Source organism: Nycticebus coucang, chromosome 10, assembly GCF_027406575.1.
Source record: "Nycticebus coucang isolate mNycCou1 chromosome 10, mNycCou1.pri, whole genome shotgun sequence".
Lineage (NCBI taxonomy): Eukaryota > Metazoa > Chordata > Mammalia > Primates > Lorisidae > Nycticebus > Nycticebus coucang.
This window is the reverse complement of record NC_069789.1, coordinates 55,198,156-55,221,977: the sequence shown is the minus strand read 5'-3', so window position 1 is coordinate 55,221,977 and position 23,822 is coordinate 55,198,156. Positions and strand designations below refer to the sequence as shown.

Below are 23,822 nucleotides of genomic sequence, written 5' to 3'. Positions count from 1 at the left end.
TAAGGATTTTCATGCATCAGTTTATTTAATCTTTGTTTTAACTTCAAAAAATAGGCACTGTTAATATCTAAATTTCACAGGGAGGTTAAATAGCTTGCCTGAGACCAAGGAGCTAGGAAGTAGCAGAGCAGAGTTTTTTTTTTTTTATTTATTTTTAATTTATTTATTTATTTTTTAATTTTTTTGTAGAGACAGAGTCTCACTTTATTGCCCTTGGTAGAGTTCTGTGCCATCACAGCTCACAGCAACCTCCAGTTCCGGGGCTTAGGCGATTCTCTTGCCTCAGCCTTCCCAATAGCTGGGACCACAGGCGCCCACCACAATGCCCGGCTATTTTTTATTGCAGTTTGGCTGGAGCTGGGTTTGAACCCGCCACCCTTGGTATATGGGATTGGCGCCCTACTCACTGAGCCATAGGTGCCGCCCAAGAGAAGTTTTTTAATTTAAGCAGTAGGACATCGAGGTTGTTAGGCATCATTGTAATGCCAATCTGTGTCTATTTTGGAGAGAATCCCAAGTAGAAAACATGAAGTACACAGGTAATTTGCAGGTCTAATTCTAGCAATTAGATTTGTCCTCTTCTATTTCATTTTTAACTTGCAACTATTCATATGTTTTATAACAAGATGGCAAATGGCTTCATCTTTTCTCTTTCGGTGATTATGGTTGGATGGGAAATAAAAAATGCATGATCCTGGGGCCAAGTTAAAGAAGTGGGACAGGAATAATGAGAAAAAAGGAGGCGTGAGGTGCCTCTCCTCCTCTTCTCCCTACAGGTGCCTATCAGCAGTGCACAGATAACAGAGCTGACTGAACACTTCCGGCTATGTCCTCTATTTCTGGTGTGTCATTCAAATATGTGTGATGTCATAATACCAACAAAACAGGAAGGGCATCTCCAAATCAGGAGTCCAAGGCAACTAGAGTTACACCCATGGATGCAGTCACTGAAGTTGATCCAGCTTCATAGGTGTGTGATTTGAACATTTGATTAAAAAAATGAATGACTTATGAACATTAACCCTAAAGAGGTTAGTGGGCACAGTCTTGCTTGTAAACAGGTCTTTAGTTTATAATAAAATTAGGATACTCAGGAAGGATTCCTATCTTTTCCCAGGTAGAAGCAAGGACATAGACAAAATAATCTTTCTCTTCCTCTCTTTCCTTTCAGACATGTTTGCTTTTTGAAATGTATGAATTATAGGTATCCTGGTATAACAAACACCATCATACCTAACACTCAGTTTAAGAAATAAAACAATTAACATTGCAGTTGAAGTTATAAGTCTTGACACCACCCCTATATACATACACATATATCCTAGTTGAAAAAAAAATCACTATCCTGAAATTTACTTTGGTGTTTCCCACTCTCCATGTTCTTATATATTTTCCCTAATATCGATCTTGTTTTTGCTTTATTTTTGCATGAAAAAAATACCAAGTCTCTAAGGTTCCAGGGGAAATGGGAGGGAGGCCTGGACTACAGAATAGGAAGGCCTTCCAAAGTAAGAAGAACGTGAAAGAATAAGGTTCCCTGGTTGATGTAGGTCAGCATTTGAGAAGAGTGTGTGTCATGGCACTTTGTAACGACTGCCTGTTTGATGACCTGACTCTGTGGACTGTAATCATAGCCCAGCTCACCTGACTCATCTGTTTCCTCACTCCTCTGTCCTTGCATGCTGTTGTGGTGAGGTCATCTCTTTGACCATCAGAGGATGGTTTACTATTTCCTTTCTTAGGACAACCTCCCATTGAAGCACCTCACTTCTGTTGCCCTAGGGTGCATGTGGGCGCACACACACACACACACATCCCACTTCAAAACCAAAATACCATAGACAATCATTAGTCAATCTTTCCCCTTAGGACCCTTACAAAATTGGATTCTCTGCAAAATAGATGTGGACCTCCATTCGAACTATTCATAATATTTATCCATTCCCTTTACAGTCACATCCTATCAGGTCTTTCTTCTCCCTTTCCTCTCCAAAGGAAAAATTAAGTTACTTTGAGCGTATACTATTTCCACCCTCAGGAAAACCTTCTTGCCCACTGTGCTCGTGTTATTGGGCATGACACTGTAATGCTGGGGCTCTGGAGTGTGACCTCTACAATATAGGAGTATGGGAAGGTTTTATTCCTCACCTAAGGGCTAAGGAATTAAGAGCTTGCTTTAAAGAAAAAACAGCTAGGGGAGGATTCAGATGGGGATATTTATAATTTAGCTGTAAAACACGGGATTGACAGGCCAGATTAAAACATCAAACAGATCGCCGAGTTCTCATCAATGTGATATTAATGTTAAGCCAAAAATAATTTGGTGGGAACTAAAGCATTTAAATAAGTAGATTCAGATGAAGGAGTTCTGAAATTACTTAATCATTAAGTAGTTTTGGGGAGTAGGTTTTTTTCCTTTCTTTGTTGAGAAAAGAGGTTCTTTGGCCTGCCTACCATGGAAATTTGGAAGACTTGGCTGTCATTTTCCTCCCAGTACTAATAAAAGTTCAAATGAGGTATATATTAACCAGTGTGATGTAAGCGTTCCTAATTCTATATGAAATCAGAACATTGCACCCCATAAATGCATGAATGTATACATGATCTATGTGTTTATGATTTAATAAAAAATAAAAAAAGAGATCAAGGGCTGACATCATCTAATGAGCACCAGAGAGTTGTTTTAAGGGACACTGAATTTTAACACATTCAAGATTAAATTCACATTGTCCTTGTCCATAAGCCTTTAGTCTTTCCTCAGCCTCTCTCCCTGTCCCAGCCATTACATTAACATACCTCTTCTCACCCTGGCTTGATACTTCACAGTAAGCCTCAAGTATCCCCTATGAGATAGCTCTCATATCAGTTTCTAACTCTTCATCCTCCCTATTCTGGTTCCAGACTTCATTGCTGGTGGGATCACGAATCATTACCTCCAGATGGAGGAGACTGCAGAAATTACTTGTTGCACCTCTTCCATTTTATGGAAGCACATCTGAGTTGCCATTCTTCTCCTTAAAAATCTTTGATGGGTCTCCACAGCATTCAAGATGAAATTCAAAATCTCTATTATGACATAAAGAGACCTTCATGAGCTGGCCCTATCTGCTTCTCCTATCACATCTACATTTGTATTCTGTATGACAGCTACATCCAAATTTTCTGAAGCTGCTATATCTTCATGCTTTTGGGCCTTTGAATATGTTGTATCTTTGCTTGGTTTCCTCCCTATCTTTGGCCTCCTAGCTTAGTCTTATCCTTCCTTCAAGGTTTAGCTCAAGCATCACCTTCTTTTTGAATAGAATGTTAGGTACTACTTCAATGTAATCTCTTAAAGCAACATACATATCTAGATTTAACCCACTAGGATGTAATTGTCCTCTTTATTCACCTGTAAATTTTGAATTTATGACAGACAACAAATATTTTAATATATTACTCTTCTAGTCTATTCTAATAGTTATATATTAATGCCAAAATAGTAATGAACTTTTTGGCAATTCAAGTCCTTTACTTAAGAAACTTTACCTAAAAAAATTTTATTCTTTGAGACATGTTGATAGATAATCCATCTACTGCTGCAACTTTTCTTTTCTTTTTTTTTTTTTTTTCCTGAATCTTGTCCTTTGACAAGAACTGCATCATTCTTTAAAGTAATGGGTGTTGGTTCATTAGGATTGTTTCTTTTTTTCATTAGGATTGTTTATAGAAGTTTTAAATTTGATGTCATAATATATCTATGAGTCTAAGATATCTATGAAGGCCCTTAGTTGATGATGCTTTACATTGTAGTGATTTAATAGGTATCTAGTAATGTCAAGGCCAATTTCCTTTCTTTCTTAAAATACTTCTAATATTCTCATGTTCCTTGCTAATTATTATGGATATCCAAAAATTGTTTAGTAAGTAAGAAACAGCACAAAGCTGATAGCAGATAAGCAAATATTCAGAGACTGGAAATGACAGGAAACATTATTGGATTCCATCTGGATCTTCTAGCAAGTTCCTGACAGCTTCACACGCAGAATCATTTCTTAGAATTGCCAATTGGAACACTTAACATAGAAATTGCATAAAATACAGTCAGTATAAATTCATCAGTATTTATTTTATTTGCTATAATGACTCATCATTAGCAGTAGACAGAGCCACAGAACACACTCTTAGAACTTGGCAACAGCTCTAAGCAAGACAGACTGAATAGATTGTAACCACTTGTCTTTTACCTACTAGTGCCCTGGTTCTTAGAACTGTCAGCTTTAATCTTCTATCCACATGTCAGCATTTCCTGCTCTTGTTTTTGATTTGATATTATTGGATTCCTTTGATCCACTGACATCTCTCTGTTGATCATGTAATAGGCAGATTGGAACCACTATAAATTCATCAGTAACAACCTCAGATAGGTGCTTTATACTGCTAGGCAATCAATTATCACTTTTTGCTAGGAAGCTAGATTTTCCATTTTCTAAAAACTCTATCTCTCTCATCAAACTTTTCATCATTCTTTTACTCTCTTCATCTTCAGATAATAACTTTGTCACAAATTTTGAAAAATTCAGTAAGAGAACAGCAGCCAAGAGACAGGAACACCACATTCATATCCCCACATTTACAAACCCACCTTCCATTGCACCCACATTCTTCTTTTTCCCTTTTGGTACAACAAAGGAGATTGTCTTGCTATAAAACCCCATCAGCCATATGTGCTCTTGATCTCACTTCACTGGCTCTGTCCCTGTAACCTTCTCTTCTACATTATCATTTTGAATTTTCTACCAAAATAATTCCCATTAGTTTTTTCAAATCTGCTATATCAGTTACTACCCATCCAACTGCTTTGCTAACGTCTATATTTTTTGTCACCGTTACTTACCCCACTAGCGTGTTGTCCTAGAGAGTTTATGCCTTCTAAAATTCTAAAATTGAAGTCTTGGAAGAATGGAGGTTAACGAAAATGTTCAACCTGCTGTTTTTAACCAGACCTCATTATTTACTCTTCAACTTGCTTCCATCTGGCTCTTTCTCCATTACTTCCTTAAAACAGTTTTTGTTAAAAGTTATCAATGCATGACTTTGCATGCATGTTAAAAGTCATCCAGGTTGTTTTAGTCCTTCTCTAACTTGATGCTTATAGAATATCAACATAGTTGGCCACTTCCTGTTTCTTAAAAAGCTATTTACTCTTGAATTTCATGACATAAAATTTTCTTGTATCTCTTCTGAATCCTCAGTTACCTTTGGGGGCTCCTTCTTCCTTTTTCTTTTGCCTGAAGCCTCAATTTCGGGAGTTATGTGCAGTTTGGTGCTAAGCCTTCCTCCCTCTACATACTGTCTGTAGTTGGTCTCTTCCGTCCACATAGCTCTTAATCTATAAGTCAAAAACTCTAAAATTTACATCTTTGTCTTTAGACATATTTTTGAACTTTTCTCCTTTTAGAAGATTCACAAACATCAACATCTCAAACTTAGCATGTCTCAACTCTTATTTTCTCCAGTCTTTCCAAATATTTTCCCCATCATCTTTCATGCATCTCAGTAAAAGCTCAGTAATTTCACTCAGCTAGTTGCTTGAGTCAAAACTCTGACTTTCTAGACTGCTCCCTCTTTTAATCCCCATGTCACCAAATTCTAGAGAGAGCTGCAAAATATTGGTCTCATTTATCCTCTTCTCTAGACATTTACCTAGTCAAAATCACCATCTTTTATCAGGTGTTTATCCTTGAGGAAGTTACTTACCCTCTATAATGCCCAATAGTCATATCTATAAAATAGAGATGATAATTACAGCATCTATCTCATAGAGTTATTGTGAAGATTATGTGAGATAATTCATGAAAAATGCTGAGTATATTGTCAGCACTTAATAAACGTTAACTATGATAAATATCACCATCAGTGCTGACATAGGTTACCGCAGTAGCTATTTCCTAACTGGTCCTCCACTTCCACTCTTACTTTCTTTGATTCATTCTCCCCAAAGCAGTTAAAAAACTTTGAGAAACATAAATGTGTTGCCATCTTTAAAATGTTTTAATGTTCTCCCAATGACCTTATTTATTCCTTTACACATTGACTTCATTCATTTATATGTTCATTCATTCAGCTATATATTGAATGTCTACTCTGGATCCAGTTCCTTATTAGATACTGAGAATACAATAATAATAAAAAACATAACTAGTCCCTGCCCTTGTGGAGTTTAAAAACTAATGGGGGACACAACTAAAAAATAAGCAAATAAAGCCTGGTAAATGTGACTTGTGGCAAATGCTTACTGTAGCTTATAGATGCTACTAATCTGGATCCTAGTCTGCTTCTAGTATTTCATCTTAGGTCATTCTTTCCCTCTTTATCACACTATGACCAGACTAGTCTGGAAAACATTTTATTTCCTTCCGTAATATCATGTTTGCAAATGTTATATTCACTGCATGGAATGTTGTTTACTATTTCCTATACTTGCTTCAGATTTCAGCTTAATATCATCACCTCAAAAAAGCTTTTCCGGATTCACAAATTTGAATTTGGTTCTCCCACTCTTGTTCTCTTCAAAGCTCCTGTATTTGTATTCCTTTATAGCAGTGGTCTCCAGTCTTTCTAGCACCAGGAACCAGTTTCATGATGACCATTTTTCCATGGACTAAGGGGTAGGGGGATGGTTTTGATATGAGTCTGCAAGCTTATTGTGGTCTCTGTGTACACAAACCTCTCTGCTAAAGATAATCTGTATCAGCTGTTCCCCAGTAGTAGAGTTACCTCAGATCAGTAGACATTAGATTCTCATAAGAGTGTGCCACCTAGATCTCTCATGTGCAGTTTACAGTAGAGTTTGTGCTCCTAGGAGAATCTAATGCTGCTGCTCATCTGACAGGAGGCAGAGCTCAGGCAGTGATGCAAGCACTGGAGAGTGGCTGTAAATACAGATGAAGAAGCTTCACTCACTACTCTGCTCACCTCCTGCTGTGTGGCTCAGTTCCTGATAGGTTACCAACCATACCCATCCATGGCCCAGGGGTCAAGGTTTGCAGCTTTAGAGTATTATTCCCCTCCCCCAATGTATACCCAGGACCTAGGGCAAATCCTAGCATGGCATCATCATTCAACAGTGCTTCTTAAATGAATTAATATCTTTGTAATCCTGAAGTATTTGACACCATATCTTGTAGGAAGTAAAAGCTCAAAGCTTTGTTAAATTGTTTAACAATTTAGCTGAGAATAAATAATGGTAAGAAAAACAAGGCTGCATCTTTGGATGTTAAAAGATCTAATGGTAGAGTCACTTTGGTAGGTCAACATAATTCAAAGTCTGTTACTTAGTTTTGTTGGTTTCAAAAACTCGAACAGTGGGCGGCATCTGTGGCTCAAGGAGTAGGGCACCAGCCCCATATACCAGAGGTGGTGGGTTCAAAACCTAGCCCTGGTCAAAAATTGCAAAAAAAAAAAAAACAACTGGATCAGTTGTCTCCATGATAGTCAAGCTTGTAGGTTTATCCACCCCAATACAAAGTAATTAAGTTATAGTGGAAAAAAGTTTGGAATTCTAAAAGCAGTAAAGTTCTGTCCACATTTAGGATAAAACTAGTACTACTTATATGTAAAATATTCCATATAATAGACTCTAAATATGATTCATAGTCCATGAAAAGGACACATTTCTGTTTAATTCAGTATAAATATCCAACAGAATGGAAATTAACTGTTAGAAATATTCATGGTTACTTAATAAAGTGCCTTTTCCTTTTAGGCACTTCTAAATAAACACTGACAAATTCTCCTCCCCTCTACTATTGATAGAAAATTATTTTTAAATCATTTTTTTCATACCTGACATTTCCATTTCCAAGATTACATCTTTTTTACACATTTTATGGTAGTCATTTCTTGATTATCATAAAAATAGTATTGCTGAGGCCTTCTACTTCTGGGAATGTTGGATGAGATAATTCAGGTGAACCCTCCTACTGTTGCAGTGGACAGCCAATGTGATAGTGAAGAATCTGGCTCGGTGCCTGTAGCTTAGTGGTTAGGGAGCCAGCCACATACACCAGAGCTGGCAGGTTCGAATCCAGCCCAGGCCTGCCAAACAACAATGACAACTACCATCAAAAAATAGCCGGGCATTGTAGTGGGTGCCTGTGGTCCCAGATACTTGGGAGGCTGAGGCTAGAGTATCGCTTACCAAGAGTTTGAGGTTGCTGTGAGCTGATGCCACAGCACTCTACCTAGGGCAACAGCTTGAGACTCTGTCTCCAAAAAAAAAATGATGCAACTATTTCTGCAGTCCACGTGCTATCACCCTGTTGGAATCAGAATTAGAATTAAATACTATTGCTACATCTTTTACCAAATGAACCATAAAGCCAGTTTTCCCCAATGTTGGACTCACACAATGGATTGTTTAGAATTCAAGGGCCGACCTCACATGTGTGAATGTTAAATGTTAGGGTTTTTCAACCTGTTAAGATTTTAAATTATTCATTGTACTACTAGTCTTCTCCGCATTTATATTATCTGCAAATTTAGTAACTGTCTTTAAGTAGCAGATGAAAACAAACTGCATGAGGCCAAGGACAAAAAACTGATATAAGCCATCAGAGGTCTCTCCAAGTTGATTGCTGCTATTAAACAACTAGGGTTTCAGCCATGATTCTCAAACTTCATCACACATCAGAAATCATCTGGCAGGCTTATTAAAACCAATTGCTGGACCTCATCAACTTCTGATTTCTGAGAATTTGCATTTCTAACAAGTTCTCAGGTAATGTGATGATTAACTTTGAAAATCATTGTGTTAGGGACACAATTATTCAAGAAACCATCACACAGTTCATGAGATTTCTTATAAACCTTTATATAGGAGCTTTGGCTTGATTTATTCCTATGTTGGATTTAAGCTGATTCCTAGAGATATTTGTCCTGGTGTACAAATTGAGGTTTACATTACTATAGTTCTGCTTTCATAATTTTAATCTTTCAAAATGAATAAGCAGTTCAATTTAGAGAATCTAAATTCTGGCCAATTCTAATAGCCCCATTGTTGTTTCAAGTAAATGTTTGTTTTTTGTTTTGTTTCTTCCTGTTGCCCCAGGCTAGAGTGCTGTAGTATCATAGCTCACAACAACCACCTCAAACTCCTGAGCTCAACTGGTCCTCCTCCTGCCTCAGCGTACTAAGTAGCTGGGACTATAGGCGCATGCTACCATGTCCAGCTAGTTTTTCTATTTTTAGTAGAGATGTGTACTCTTGCTCAGTCTGGTCTTGTACTCCTGAGCTCAAGAAATCCACTTGCCGTAGCCTCCAGAAGTTCTAGAATTATAGGTGCCAGCCACTGCACCCAGCTTCAAATAATGGTGAAATGCTACGGGGCACGGTGGCTCACACCTGTAATCCCAGCACTTTGGAAGGCCCAGGCCAGTGGATTGCCTGAGCTCAGTTTTGAGACCAGCCTCAGCCAGTGAGACCCCTGCCTCTAAAAATAGCTACTAGGGAGGCTGAGACAAGAGAATCACTTGAGCCCAAGAGTTTGAGGTTGCTGTGACCTATGATGCCATTATCACTCTACCAAGGGCAACAAGGTGAGACTCTGTCTTAAAAAAAAAAAAGTTGAAATGCTGACATCATCAAAGATGAAATAAATTGTCCCACAGCGATGTTGCCACTTTCAAACAGATCTAAGTTCACATAGATCACGGTCTATTATAAAGGAAAGGGAACATTTAGCCTTTTCACTTTGACCATTTGTCAGCAATAGATATTGAATTTAAGGAGCTGAGAAAACCATTTAATCAATGCATGTAAATTTTTGAATGCCTTCTAGTATTAAGAAGGAAACATATATTAGTTTCTCCTGTCTAATCCATTAAGAGTTAACGTAAAGGGCCCAGTGAAAGTGGCCTGTAATCCTGGCACTCTAGGAGGCCAAAGCTAGTGGATTGCTTAAGCTCAGGAGTTCCAGACCAGCCTGAGCAAGACCACATCTCTAAAAACAGCCAGGTGTTACGGTGGGTGCCTGCAGTCCCACCTACTCCAGAGGCTGAGGCAAGAGAATTACTTGAGCCCAAGAGTTTGAGATTGCTGTGAACTATGACGCTATCACACTACCAAGGATGACAAAGTGAGACTATCTCAAAAGGAAAAAAAAAAAAAAAAAGAGTTCACCTAAAGGGTGAGATTTGGCCAATTTCCATACACAAGAGCTATATTTATTAGCTTTTAACAAATATGTAACTCGAGTATATTAGCTGATCACTGGACCTCTCCCCAATCCCCAAATAGAGTATGCTCAAACGTTTTCACTTCATTTATTCCTTTATAACAAGTCACTTCATACAGCGTTTAGATATTTAAAATCACACATCTCATAAATAAAATTAATGCATCTTAACAATGGCAAAATCACATAAGAGTTGTACAAAATGAAATTAAGACACTTTCCAGGTAGCAGCAGCGCATTAACTTCAAAACAATGCTGGCAAATGAAACATTTTTAAAACAAGAAAACACTGTCCATCTTAAAAAATATTTTATGCTCTGTTTTGCCCTTCCTTACTACTTTTTCAAGTTAGGTCCTAAAGCTCCAAATTTGACAGTCTGTACTTTTACTTAGGGTTTTCTTCTTGCATCAGCAACCTCTGCTTCTACTGCATCAATCAATAACTATAGGAATATTGTTATTCTCTATTGCTTTTGGCAAGCTATATAATTCTGTAGTTTAAGCTAAATTCAAAATTTTTAAAGGAAAAATATTACTTTGCTAAGTACATATTTCCTGTAAACAGCTTGAGTCCTGAATGGCACCAATGTGAACTGGAAAACTGACAAGAATTAGGTCCCCTGGTCCTTAAACTTAAGGTCTATAATTAACTACATATCCTACAGCAGTTAACAAAGGCAGACTCATAATCTTAGTAGAAATTCTAAATCTTCCTGTTTACCTACCACTTAACCAAATTATTTTTTACTATCCTAAACTCTTACATGTAGATTAGTGCTTTTAAAAACTAAGTATAAAAGAGCATCATAGCAAAATGCTGTATTCATGATTTTACAATGTAATGATAAGTTTTTTCACCTATGGCCATGCCACATTCTAGGCTAAGAAATGCGGAAGAAGTGTTAAGGTGACAAAAGTATTGCTTTAAAAATGTTCTGGGTGGCTCAAGGAGTAGGGCGCCGGTCCCATATGCCAGAGGTGGCGGGTTCAAACTCAGCCCTAAAAAAAATAAAAAAAATAAAAATGTTCTGGAAAGCATAATTCATGACTAGGAATGCATCCATTTGACAATTTGTTCTTTTTTAGTGGGATTTTCCCCTCTTGCCCTTTCCTCCCTTCACTCTCAAATACTATGGGAGGTTTATCAACCTTCTTTAAATGCAATGAATCAAGACTTAAATTAGCACCCCACTATTCATTTATCAGTGTTTCTAAGTCAAATATTCAAAGCACTGTAAACAAAATGCTAGCTAATTTTGAGGGTGAAAAAACCCACTTTCGCACAATCAGGGACATTTTTATATTCTCTTTTATATTGGATAAAATGTGTTGAAATATTATAACACTTAATAAGACAATTAGCTTACTCAAATCAAGTAAACTACTTTAGACTTAAAAATGATGCTGCTTATATGACACTTTGAAGGCCAGACTCAAAAATCAGTTTCCTTAAAATAATTTGCTTACAAACAAATTAAGAGTTTTAAAAATCGAATCTTTTAGAAATCGTCAGTCATCTTTGTGCTACAAGAACAAATTTGAATACTGCATTGTACAACAAATGATATAAGACAGTCACATTACAATAGTAACATTTTTAATGCTAGGGCACACACCTTGCTCCTAAAAGTTACTGAAATTGAGCTTTACTGTTATCAAAACACCAGAATGTTGTACCACAAGACACACTGTACACTGATGTCAACAGCTGATTAAGAGCTGATGGTTAGCAGCTCAAAAATTGTATTTTAATGTTCTTACCAAGATCACTAGAGAGGGCTAACATGTAAACTTTTATTTCATATTTTTTTAAAGTGCTGCAATCATAAATGTGTCTCAACACATGAAAGAACATAATTCTTAATACGTTACATTGAAGGCCACCTGATTTGTCAAAAAAATTCACTCTGTTGCTTATCTTGCATATTCCCCATTCTTTCTTAGACAGAAAACTAAGTTTAGCCAGGGCAACTTCCAACACCCATGTTTTCATTCCTATACAGGGCAGAGGAATAAACCAGAGAACAAGTTAGGCATGGGCACTTAGGAGCAGAGATAATGTAATGTTAATTAATTCCTCATTATGATTATGCTGGAACTTCATGGAATAATCAAGTGGTATATGTATGACTGTAACAACAGGGTCAAGGTGACGGGCAGCCCAGCTTCAAGGGTATTACTTCACCATGCCCATTTTCATTCATGAGAAACAATTAAGAAAATAAACTGAACAAAAGATGTAAGATATAGATGTCTTTATATGACTACCAAATCACAAATTCTCAGGGATATTACTAAACACCTTACCTAGAGGGCACCTTTGTCAACACTCACTATATCTCTTCCTTACTCCAAAGAAGAGCAAGGGAAAAGCAGAGGGGTGAAGTAGGAAAGTACAATCTTTATTCACTCTGCCACTGTCTTCAGAGTAATCTGTATTCATTTTATTACAATTCTTGTTTGCAGGTGGTGCTGTGGCTCAAAGGAGTAGGGCACTGGCCCCATATGCCGGAGGTGGTGAGTTCAAACCCAGCCCTGGCCAAAAATACAAAAAAAAAAAAAAAATTTTGACAGGCAAAAACTGAACGAATACAAAGAAGGGTTTCATTCTGCTCCAATGCAAAAGGAAGACAAAGTTTCTTTTAATACTGCTGCAAGTTCTAAATCCATATATTTTCAAAATTCTCAAGATGAGGGGGGGCACCTGTGGCTCAAAGGAGTAGGGCGCCAGCCCCATATGCCTGAGGTGTCGGGTTCAAACCCAGCCCCAGCCAAAAACTTCAAAAAAAAAAATCTCAAGATGAGAATTTACTTACATTAATAACTAATTTCAAGAGTTTAATCAGTGCAGCTAAAAAACCCTGTAAGTTCTGTGAGGCATACAAGCTTGAATTTAGAAAGAACAGTTTAGGTTTTAAATTCTCAATAGTTAAATCAAATGGGTGGGGGTCCTGCAAATAAAATTTCATTTTTTATTTTCCATGATCATAACACTACCTCAAAGTAACCAGTGCTGAATTTCAGCAATTAAAAAGTCATCTTTGAAACAATTTGAACAGTGTCCAACTGATAAATGGATAACCTAGATAATGGATAAAAAAAGAATAAAATAAGATCCCCTGCTTAAATACTTGACACTTACTATGTAAACAAAACACTTAAAATGAAGGGGTTTAATTTTGGAAACTATCAGTTTTCTATTTCTTTCCATTTGTTAATTAATCCACTACAGATAATATATATTCAAGTGGTGGTAAACATATCAAAACATGCCTGGCACATTATAAATTACTCAATAAATATTTGTTGTATGAATAAACTTCTGGATTTAAAATTCTAGTAAGCAAATGTCAAATTTGGCTCCTGAAGTAGCAAAAAGGGCAGGCAAGCTTTATGAATGATGCATAAAGCTCAATTTGTTAGGTGTTTAATAACGTATTCTTTTTTTTTTTTTTTTTTTTTTTTTTTTTTTGTAGAGACAGAGTCTCACTTTATGGCCCTCTGTAGAGTGCCGTGGCCTCACACAGCTCACAGCAACCTCCAACTCCTGGGCTTAAGCGATTCTCCTGCCTCAGCCTCCCGAGCAGCTGGGACTACAGGCGCCCGCCACAACGCCCGGCTATTTTTTGGTTGCAGTTTGGCCGGGGCTGGGTTTGAACCCGCCACCCTGGGTATATGGGGCCGGCGCCTTACGGACTGAGCCACAGGCGCCGCCCTTAATAACGTATTCTTAATTCATAGTTTTAATTCTCTCTGGGGGAAATAAGAGGGGTACAAAACCCATTTATACCAGAGTCAGGTATGAAGAGATTTTCCATCATATTCATTTGTACATGTCATGATTGCCAAACATTAAGTAGCCTAAGCTCGTAAGCGCTACTTTTAAGGCTCAGTAAAATAGAAAATTAAACACTTTTAAGTTATACTGACCACAATAGCTTAAAATGCCTAAAACAGCTATGCATACAAAACATAGTCAAGAAATGTCATCTGATGATTTCAAGCATACTTTGTGAATTGTTCCTTAAATGTACTTTTCTCCTAAATTGTTCACATGTTCCTAATTTTACATGATCACCTTCACCAAGTGAAAGTGCTAAAAGTAAATCTCACTTTTAAAATATTTGTCAGGAAGATACGCCTAACGACATTTAAGTACTTTGAAATATACCATTCATTTTCTAAGTGAGATACTTAATCAAAAATGAGACCAAGATAACAAAACTTCACAACATTAAGTCTCTTCACATTATGTGAGATAATACATAACAAATTATAATTTAGCATCCCTGATCTTCAGAAGAATTAAGAAAAGAGGTAGAAAACTTTATCTGGAAGATCTTGTAGTGAAGCTAAATTTTAGAGGGTGTGCCTTGTGGATTAGACCACCAAGCAAATGGCTACACATCTAATAATAGGAAGAAGCAGAATTCTGAGAAAGCTGAATAAGGCAAGAATTTAAAAACTTTCATATTTTGGAAGTGAAACAAATTCACTCAGTAGTGTAATCCTAATTATTTTAAAACCCTTCAAAAGTCAAAGATTGCAGATAAGCAAAGTGCTGATTTGCAGAAATGTGGAATTATTAAAAAAATTAAGTGGAGGGATAAGGCCAGCAGAAAAATACTTTTTACACATGCAAAAGATCTTATGAAAACCAAACCAAAGTAGAATGTGTTACAATTTTAGATGATTTTTTTGGAGAATGTGCTGTTAACAAAAAGTTGAGAAAATTAAATCTCTCCAGGCAAACTTAGTAAGACAAAGGTTGAGCACTCAAATTTCAAATAAAAAATACCCTGCTCAATTTAAAATTTTTATCCCATGTGACAAAGACCAACACATGAACTGCATTAAAACACGAGGCCAACGGTCTTTAGAAGCTTCAGTAAGCTGCTCAGGCACCTTTCCCCTCATACATTCTACTTTTATACACAAGAAATCTTAAACAGGGAACTACTAATTCCTAGTTTTAGATAACATTCTCAAGGAAGAGACTCATCCCTGTAAAAATTGCTTGCTATGTACTTATAAGTGGTCAAATACACATTTATAAAGTCTACCAAATTGCAATATGAAATCAGTTTTGACAATTTTGAGTATCTTCATCTGATGAATCAATTCATAATTTAACCATCAACTCACTCAGAGTTATTAAAAGAACTCAATTATTGGAGATACTGTGGTATATGTCCAGGAGCCTCACATGAGGCTGTCCACATTACCCCAAATCTGATGCTGTTTTCTTCTACATGTTAAAGCTGCTGGGTGCTAGTTTGTAATACTAAAACTCAATTTTCAGGTCAGTGTCAGTAGGTGGTCCCACTGTCACTCCAGCAGAAACAGGGCATGTATCACCACAGTAGACACACATCTGTAAACTTGCACACTAATTTTAATCTTAACAAGGAATTTTAGTGTCTTAGTGGTTTTAAGTTAAAAGGATGGTTCAAGCATTGCGTCTTTTTGTTCTTTAAGGTTACGAATAGCTTATTAGAAAACCCAGAGCCTTCTGGATCTGTGAGGTAGCTGGCTTCAACCCTCATTTATGTAAAGATCACACTTCTCCAAAGTTGGTATGGCCTGTCTCCTTGGCATGTTCCCTTGCTTCTGCTTGTCCAATTAATCCCTTCTGACATATCATGCATCTTAGGGTGAAGCGGTTTACATCAGTAAACTGTCTCCTCCTTCTAGCTTCATCTGCTAATTCCAGTGCTTGTACAAGAACAATATCATCGTTAGAGGAGAAAATGGTCAGAGGTGGTGTATCTGGATCAGGGAAGGTACGCTGAAGTGGATCATAATGGATGCCATCATAAATAAGCAGGACCCTTTTGGTATATCCTGCATCTTCCCCAAAACGATCAATTCTTACTGTCTGTGTATCCACTACACATATTTCACATTGATAAAACTTAGACAAAATCGATATCTCAATTGCTCCTCCCCAAGTATCATCCCTTTTGATCCAGTCACAATATTCCTGATTTGTTTTTCCCAGTATTGCCTCACTGTAGAAGTCTGTATCACTTGCTACAATTTGTGCTATGAGGCGTCTCATCTCAGGGGCACAAGCTGGATTCAAGACTCCTCCTTCAACGACATAGTACACACTGGTAAAGAGGCAGGAGTTGTCTGCTGGGACCGCAGTTCTGGTAAGCACAGGCAAAGCATCCCTGACGTAACTAGGAGCACCATGTATGGTAAATGCAGTTGAAGTTTTGGGCTTGGTTTGGTCTTCTTCAACAATCAGCATGTCTCCTGTTAAAATAAAACAAACCCAAAACTGCAGAGAAATTATAGGTGAAATGGGGTGTTCACTAGCCAATTGTATGAATTACAAACACAGTAAGTATAAACTGGGGTTACTAAGTCTCAGCTTTGCAAACAAGTGACCAGTAACACATTTTGTTCACTGAATCTTCATAAAGATGAAAACAGAACAAAAAGAAAAAAGTATTTCAGGCTGCATCCCATTTACTGAAGGAGCCTGGTGTATACAACTTTATATTTACTTAAACAGATACATTTCAAAAACAAAATTTCGTTATACAATGTACTTAGCTCTACATTTTAAAAATGCCAACCTTCCAGAAAGTGTTCAACCACAGACTAGGCCGCTAGGGGGTTCTCCTCCTTCTGAAATTTAACACATCTACCCTATTTGTTTACAGAGTCTTTTCAATTATCAACATGGATATTCATGTTTCAACACTGGACAGAGACAACTGCTGTTGGCTACAAATTGAAAGGGGTTTCAGTGGGTGTTTAAAAGCTAACTCAAATTATAAATGTCAACGTATTTAAGGAGGACTGCAAAAACGAATCAAGAAGAAGAAACAAAAAATCCTGCACCCTTCAGATCTGATCAAAGATATATGGAAAAAGAGCCATAGGTCAAAGGAAATAATTTTGTAGATGCAGGGGAAAACGAAATGAATGATAGTTTCAAGGTACTCCAGAAAGCAGTTTAGGAAAGGTGGAACCCACAGGCTTTGGGCTTCTCTTTCAACCATGTGTAAAGACAAAAAGTTGCTAGAGACTTGCCCTGGCCTTGGTCAGAGTTCTGTTCAATCCTCACCATCGCCCTCAAAAAGCCCACAGCTGACCCACCCACAGCTAACCTTGCCTTGACTGGTTCTCTGTTCTGACGCCCCTTTCCATTCTCCCAGGACTTCCTCTGGCCCTTGCCCTGATTACTTACCTGATTGGATGGGCAAGTCCTCTAGAATGGTATCCCCATCGCTAAGATCCAGGCACTCTGGCGGAAATCCAACCAGGATTCGCTGACCGCCGGGGGCGATCCCGGTGATGGCGGCAATTTGGCACTGGAGTTCCCGCACCCGTGTCCGGCTGGTCAGCCCCTGCAAAACATGGGTGCCATCCTTGGCCTTGCAGCGGAGCCGCCACATCGTGTCGGTCCGGCTGCCCACAGGCCAGGCACCCGCAGGGCCAGCTTTGGTCCCGGCAGCAGGGCGGGAGACGCCGCCGGGGTAACCAGCCGCCGGGTGGGCTCCAAAATGGCCACCTTTCGCGGGGCCAAACATCGCGAGAAGTTGCTGGTTGTTACTGTTCTCGCGACAATTTGCTGTGCCTCCTGCCTTAGCTCTTTAATGAGAGCAAACTTTCTTAAAGAGACAACTAATTCCCACACCCCACAAGACCCTCACGAGCCAAAGGATGAAGATTTGTCTGTATTCCTAAAGCACAACGGGTCTTGTTACGTGTAGAGAGAATGAAGTGCCCTGTGTCAATAGCATATATGCTCAAGGGAAGAGGGCGGGGAAGGAGTTCCTGAATCAAGTACTGTAGATTGGAATGTGACCTTGCATCTAGTAAGGTTGGAAAATTAAATTAGGGCTTCCACCCAGACTACACCAGGAGAAACAGAATTACAGTTCAGAAAGCAAATGAACGCCAAGAATGGTAAGTGAGTCAAAGGATTTGTGAAAGACACTAAGATACTCGTGACTAAACTCTGGCTGCACCAAACATTGACTCATTAGGGCTAAGGGGGTTGGAAAACAGGCCTTTCCACCCGCATGGGACTGTACTTGAAAACGTCCATTGGCCACATCAGAAAGCACAGTATGAGGTCAGCACCTGAGCCTAAGGCAATTGCCTCTTCGGGTGGCGGCAGTACAAGGATGAATGGAGAGGACTAACATGTGTCATCTAGATTCCAGTTCAGTTCCTGGGTATACAAATATGAAGACTCCATTCCTGCTTTCCGTATGACAAGTACTCATTGTGGTAGGGTGTGAGAGACACATAACCACTGAATTTCACAGCATTCACAGCAATGTGATAATGCCACATTTTGTGTCCCTTTTCAATCTTTTATGTCTAGAACAATGCCTCAAAAATAAAGTGTTCAATAAGTATTTAAAGAGTGGGTAAACACAAAGTTGTATAGGCACAGAGAAGGCAACTATAACACGTTGGGAGTTGTAAATGAAAAGCTTCCAAGTGGAGATAACTATTTGAACTGTTTTGAAGGATGATATCAGGTGAAGGAAGAATGAAGACGTCCCTGAATTTCTCCCTCCTTCCCAAGAAAGCCATACTCATTGTTCTTTGCTCATCATGGATAAGGACAGCAAGTCCCACCCTGCCTAGATTGGGTTTATCAAGCATTTAACAAGTCTACTGGGGCAACTACAGAAAGTGTAGTTCCCTTAGAATGTATAAACTTACCTCCAGTGTAAAAGCCTCTGTCCCTGAACAAATTATATGGAACCTTTGCATCTTTTCACACTTTTCATGACTCAGTTTTTTGCTGGTGCAATTTTCCTCCTTGGTTCTTCAAGAGGACCATAACATAGCCTGGGGGAAGGGGGCGGTAGAAGGGGAATACGGAAGGTGGTTAGAAGTCCGCTGGAGTATATGGATGATATATAAGAGTAGTCGATTTTCCTAGGTTACAGCGTCTGACCTACAGGAAGGATATGCAAACACCCTAAGATGTAATCAGCTCAAGCATTGTAGTAGTTTATTCTAGCAAAACATATTTTAAAGCTTACGATCCAGGCCTCTTGTTACGACAGGGGGTCCATTCGTTGTCTGTGGCGAATGTTAAAAGAAAAATAAAGCTTACACTTCAATTTATGGTTCTAAGGAGGTCCTGGGGAGATACAGGGATGAAAGCGTTAATCACTGCAACGTTTTCCGGTTACCAAACGATCACACTCTCTCAAGACATCTACTTAATAGTACGCTCTCGCGAGAGTAAGTTAAAAAAATAAAAAGCTTTATTAACCCCGCCCCCAGCTCTATCAGTTACCAAGCAACAATGCAACCAACCTCCACAGTGCTGGGAAACTTGGGAGCTTGGGCTGGTTCTCCTTCACAGACCCATCCTCCTTCGGTAGCCAGTGTCAGCGATTCCGCCTTGAGCTCCGCCCCCCGGATCCTACGGACGCTCGATTGGTCGATGATTCTCTCCAGGTGAGGACTGACGCACGGGTGGGCGGAGCTAGGAAAGAGCACGTGACTTGCCGGCAACTGGAGTGCTGGGCCGCCGGACACAATCTGTCGACTCTAGTCTGCTGCGTTACCCGGGAAGCGCCGGGGCAGCTGCTGTGAGGGGTCTTAGGAGATCATAGGGTGAGCGACATATGTAAAGCGCGGGGAACGGGCTGAACGGGCAGATTTACGGGGGCTGCGTGCATCCAGATGAGATGCAGGGCGATGATGCCTCGCTGTTTCGGGAAGTGCTCGTCCCCCGGGCATTGCAAGGGAGTGCGGACGTTCGGAGAACGGGAGTCGCAGCTGGGGTTTGGGTTGGAGGATTTGTGTGGTCAGTGGAGGAATCGTGCAAGGTCCTTGGAGCAATAGGACCTTTCGTCCTCACAAGCTCCCTTTGGTCTGAGTTTGAGGAATGAGCGCAGGGCTCCCCCACCCTAGTTCGAATCACGGCTTACCCCTTATTCTGCAGTGACCTTGGGGAAGTCATTTACCACCCCTGTGCTCCCAGTGTTACCTTCTTTAGACTAAGTCCTAAGGGGAAATTTGGAACAGGATGAAGAGTAGGTTTGAGAATGAGAACACCGGAGGAGAAATGATGACGTGGGAGGGCTATTTCAGGGTCCAGCTGACAGTTTTTTCTTAAGGGACCTTGTTTGAGATTTTCCCACTTCTCTCATTTTTTTCAAGACTGAGTCCTACCGTTGGATTGGGAGTACTTCCTTGATCTATTCATAACGTACCCCACCCTAATCGCTGCCACTGTTCTGCACAGATCGTTCAGACTAGAGTGTGAGGTCATGAAAGAACTTGAACGGGCAACTTAATTCAATTAACCTCAGTTTTTCAATCTGTAAAATGGTAGCAAAATCTGCCTTGTTACAAGATTATTGGAAAGTCTGAAGGAAATAATAATGCCTGTGAAAGTAAACTCTTGAGTCGTCATATAATTGTAAAGTTCTAGTGTGAGTCTATAGGCAAAGAAACAGGGCTATGAAAGTAGCTATTAGCTGGGAGAAAAAGGGCTGGACTTGACTCTTGGTCCAGGGTTCTTTCACTTACACCAGGGAGCATCTTCCCTGAGTGTTTTGTGGGGGTTTCTCCATCTTTCCCTTCCTTAAATTATTTTTCTGTCTTTCAGACTCTTTTGAAGAGCTGCCATGTCTAGAAATTTTGCATCTTCCTTGGAACAGAACAACAATACCTATGAAACCAAAACCTCAAGTCTTCGAATGTCAGAGAAGAAATGTTGTGAGTCCTGGGGAAGAGCAGAGACTGCTAGCATTCTTTCAGGATTTTATTTTGGAAATACAGTTGTAACCCTAGACTCTGATCCTTGGTGGGAATAAGAAATAATTCTTTGACATGAGAATTGAAAACAAAGTCTCCAGGGTAGAATTTCCTATCTGAAAAAAGTAGATTTAGGGAAATATTTGTCCTTGGGGCTAGGCTGCTTTTGTAGCCCAGCAGTTTCTTGCTGCTTTCTTTAATTGAATCTCTATTTCCTGCACACTGGCTTGTTGCTGAAGTTACAATACACATTACTGTACACATAGTAAGTACAACAGAGTTGCAGAGTGCAGGAGTTACTTGGAAACGGTATCAGTTTCTCTTTATCTATTGGGCTAAATTTTAGGAGGGTGCTGCTTATTGCAGAAATTGCAGGTAAGAGCCAGTGCTGCCTGGCATCATTCCTACAGACCTCAGGAGAATGAACCCTGACACTTTTCATAGTGACTCAGGCACCTTACTGTCTCACAGGTTTGGCCTTTGTACTTTGCAAACTATTTCCCCAGCAGGATCACTTCTTTGAGGACAGTTTTCCCATGAGCATTTCCATGGTAATCTTTTAGAGAGGAGGACGGTTTGCAGGGAGGTGAAGCATCATTTCCTGTTCCAATGCATCTGTGTTCCTAAGCATCATTATAGGCTTCAGAGCTTCCCAAAAGGACTGGGATACTAGTTCCCAGATGTTTGGGGGAACTTCAAGGAATGCTAACTCTTGCCCCTGCTTCCAGATTGTGCCTATCTTTCGGAATCTTATCAGTCATTTCTTCTCGCTGGAGTAGTTATATATATGAGCAGGTGGAAATAGCCAACCAGTGTGAGACCAGGGATAGTTTTATGTTCAGAGCTTTCCTCAGAGCCTTGACCTTGATTTCATGCCCTTGTCAGTTTCATGATTAACATGATCTCTCTTCAGCTAGTACCCATGAGCCCTACTGGACAGAAGCAGCTGGTTTGGACGTGATACTGAGGTTGGCATACCTCTGCAGTTAGGGTTTCCTTTCTCTGCCAGGGCTGGAAGCCACATACTAAAGGCAAAATTCTACATGAGAGATAATAGTATAGCATGATGTTTGAGTGCAGCCTGTGAAGCCAGACTGCCTGGACTTGAATCCTGGCTTTTCTACTTCCTATTTATGTGCCCTTGAACAAGTTGTTTAACCTCTCCATTCCTCAGTTTACTTCTTTTTAAAATGGGGCTACTATTAGTATCTTCCCAAGAATGAGACAGAGATTACATGACTAAATATAGAAAAGCATTTAGAAAAGTGTTGGGTATATAGCGAATGTGTGTTATTTTCACAGGTGCCTCAATCTGTATGTTGCACTTATTCTTAAAACATATAAATTGAATTACACCTAAATGCTGTACTGGGAACTCACTATTTTAAAAAAGTCCTGTGAAGAGCTCTAATTTCTCCTTTCCAAGCTCTATCTTCTGCAAACACCTTCTCTACCCCCAACCTGCACCCCCCCCCCACCCGGCTCTGCTGGAGGCCACCATGATTTATTTGCCCTACTCTCTTCTCAGTCATGCTATTGTTGCAGCCATAGTTCAAGGACAGAATATAGTTATGGGGATAGGTGTTAGTCTATTTCCTTTTGCTATGCTATGTATCTGTATTTTGGAGCAAGCTCCTCTGGCTGCTTGTGTTCACACCAGCAGTTGTTTTATTAATAGCTTAACTGATATTCCCTTGCTGCTAATTACACCTGTGTTGGGTAACTTTGACTTTGGGAAGTGACTGGGCTTGAGGACTTCAGGGCTGTAGAATGACTTTAGGAAACTAAAACCTCAAAAGAAGCATTACTGGAAATTCAACTGCTCCAGGGATAGGGTGAAGAGAGGTGCTGGTTGAGGGGCCTCTGGGTACTTAGATGACCAGTTTCAGGGCTCTGTGAAAGCAGGAAAGGGGCGGGGGGGTTCTACATGGCTCTTTTTTTTTTTTTTTGCTATTTTGAGTAGATGTGGGGCAGACAAGTCCCTACATGTTCCTCTCCCTAAATACAAAAGCAACACATGTTAATGAAAAATTTAAATGATACAGAAAAAAAGTGAAAAGTGAAAAAAATCTCCTGTCTCTGCTAAGTTTGACTTTTTTAGACATCTTATATGGTGTGTCCTATTAATGAAAATAAGTTCATAATGTATTCTGTCCTGCTGCCATTTCCTTTCTTAAAAAACTTAACTACAGTAGAACCTCTGTAAGTTGACCACCCATGGGGCTATAACAAACTGCTCACCATACAGAGGTGATCAACATAAGGAACTAGTCCTACTGTGCTGATATGTACATGTGATGCGTGTCTGGTCTTTGAAAATTAGGTCAGCTTAAGGAGGTGGTCAATGTAGGTAGGTGGTCCACTATGGGGGTTCTACTATATATTGTAGACATTCTTTTCACATTGGTAAATCCAGATTTCCTCATGCTGCATTACATGGATATGCCAGTTTTCCACACATGAATATCTAAATTGTTTACAATTTTTCACCATCACAAAGAATGCCGCAGTGAGCATCCTTACATGTATACCTTTGCATGTTTGTACCAGCAACTTTTCCTACAGGAGAGAAGATAGACACATTGGAAATGTTGATCAGTATTACTAGTTTACTTCCCTAAGAAATTCTATGTTGTAAACTATTTTTAATATTTCAAGATACTTGATGGGAATTGGGCATTAACAACTATAGCTGCACTAGTTAACTAAAATGTTGGCTTTCTTAGTATTTGGGTGCAGTTATGTGAATTTGGTTATTTCATGCCTGTCAAAGAGCAGGAGGTAATCACCAGTTTTTATGACTTCTAATGAATAAAAATAAGATGTCACTGGTGAAACATGCTTTATGGGC

The 23,822-nt window shown here is 39.2% G+C and overlaps 2 protein-coding genes across 9 annotated transcripts in view; one reads left to right on the top strand and one right to left on the bottom strand.

The window, feature by feature from the left end:
• Window positions 1-15,533: 15,533 nt before the first annotated feature.
• YOD1 (YOD1 deubiquitinase) lies at window positions 15,534-19,547 on the bottom strand. 5 transcript variants are annotated; one of them, XM_053607944.1, is made up of 4 exons: window positions 19,240-19,547; window positions 18,914-19,042; window positions 17,421-17,580; window positions 15,534-16,477 (listed from the first exon to the last, which is right to left on the bottom strand). In XM_053607944.1, exons 2-4 carry the CDS (start codon window positions 18,962-18,964, stop codon window positions 15,774-15,776), a joined length of 915 nt encoding a protein of 304 aa, XP_053463919.1. In that variant the 5' UTR covers window positions 18,965-19,042; window positions 19,240-19,547; the 3' UTR covers window positions 15,534-15,773. The 5 variants fall into 5 exon arrangements, with proteins under 5 accessions (XP_053463919.1, XP_053463921.1, XP_053463920.1 ...); XM_053607946.1 differs by having other exon boundaries at window positions 19,314-19,380; XM_053607945.1 differs by lacking the exon at window positions 19,240-19,547 and having other exon boundaries at window positions 18,914-19,144.
• Window positions 19,548-19,705: 158 nt separating this feature from the next.
• Window positions 19,706-23,822, top strand: part of PFKFB2 (6-phosphofructo-2-kinase/fructose-2,6-biphosphatase 2) — a 33,492-nt gene continuing 29,375 nt past the window's right edge. For all 4 annotated transcript variants that reach the window (XR_008383262.1, XR_008383263.1, XM_053607935.1 and 1 more), the window contains exons 1-2: window positions 19,706-19,822; window positions 20,823-20,932. Coding sequence is in view for 2 of the 4 variants with exons in the window: in XM_053607935.1 (XP_053463910.1) it covers window positions 20,842-20,932 (91 nt within the window). In the remaining 2 variants the exon portion in view is untranslated. The remainder of the gene's footprint in view (window positions 19,823-20,822; window positions 20,933-23,822) is intronic.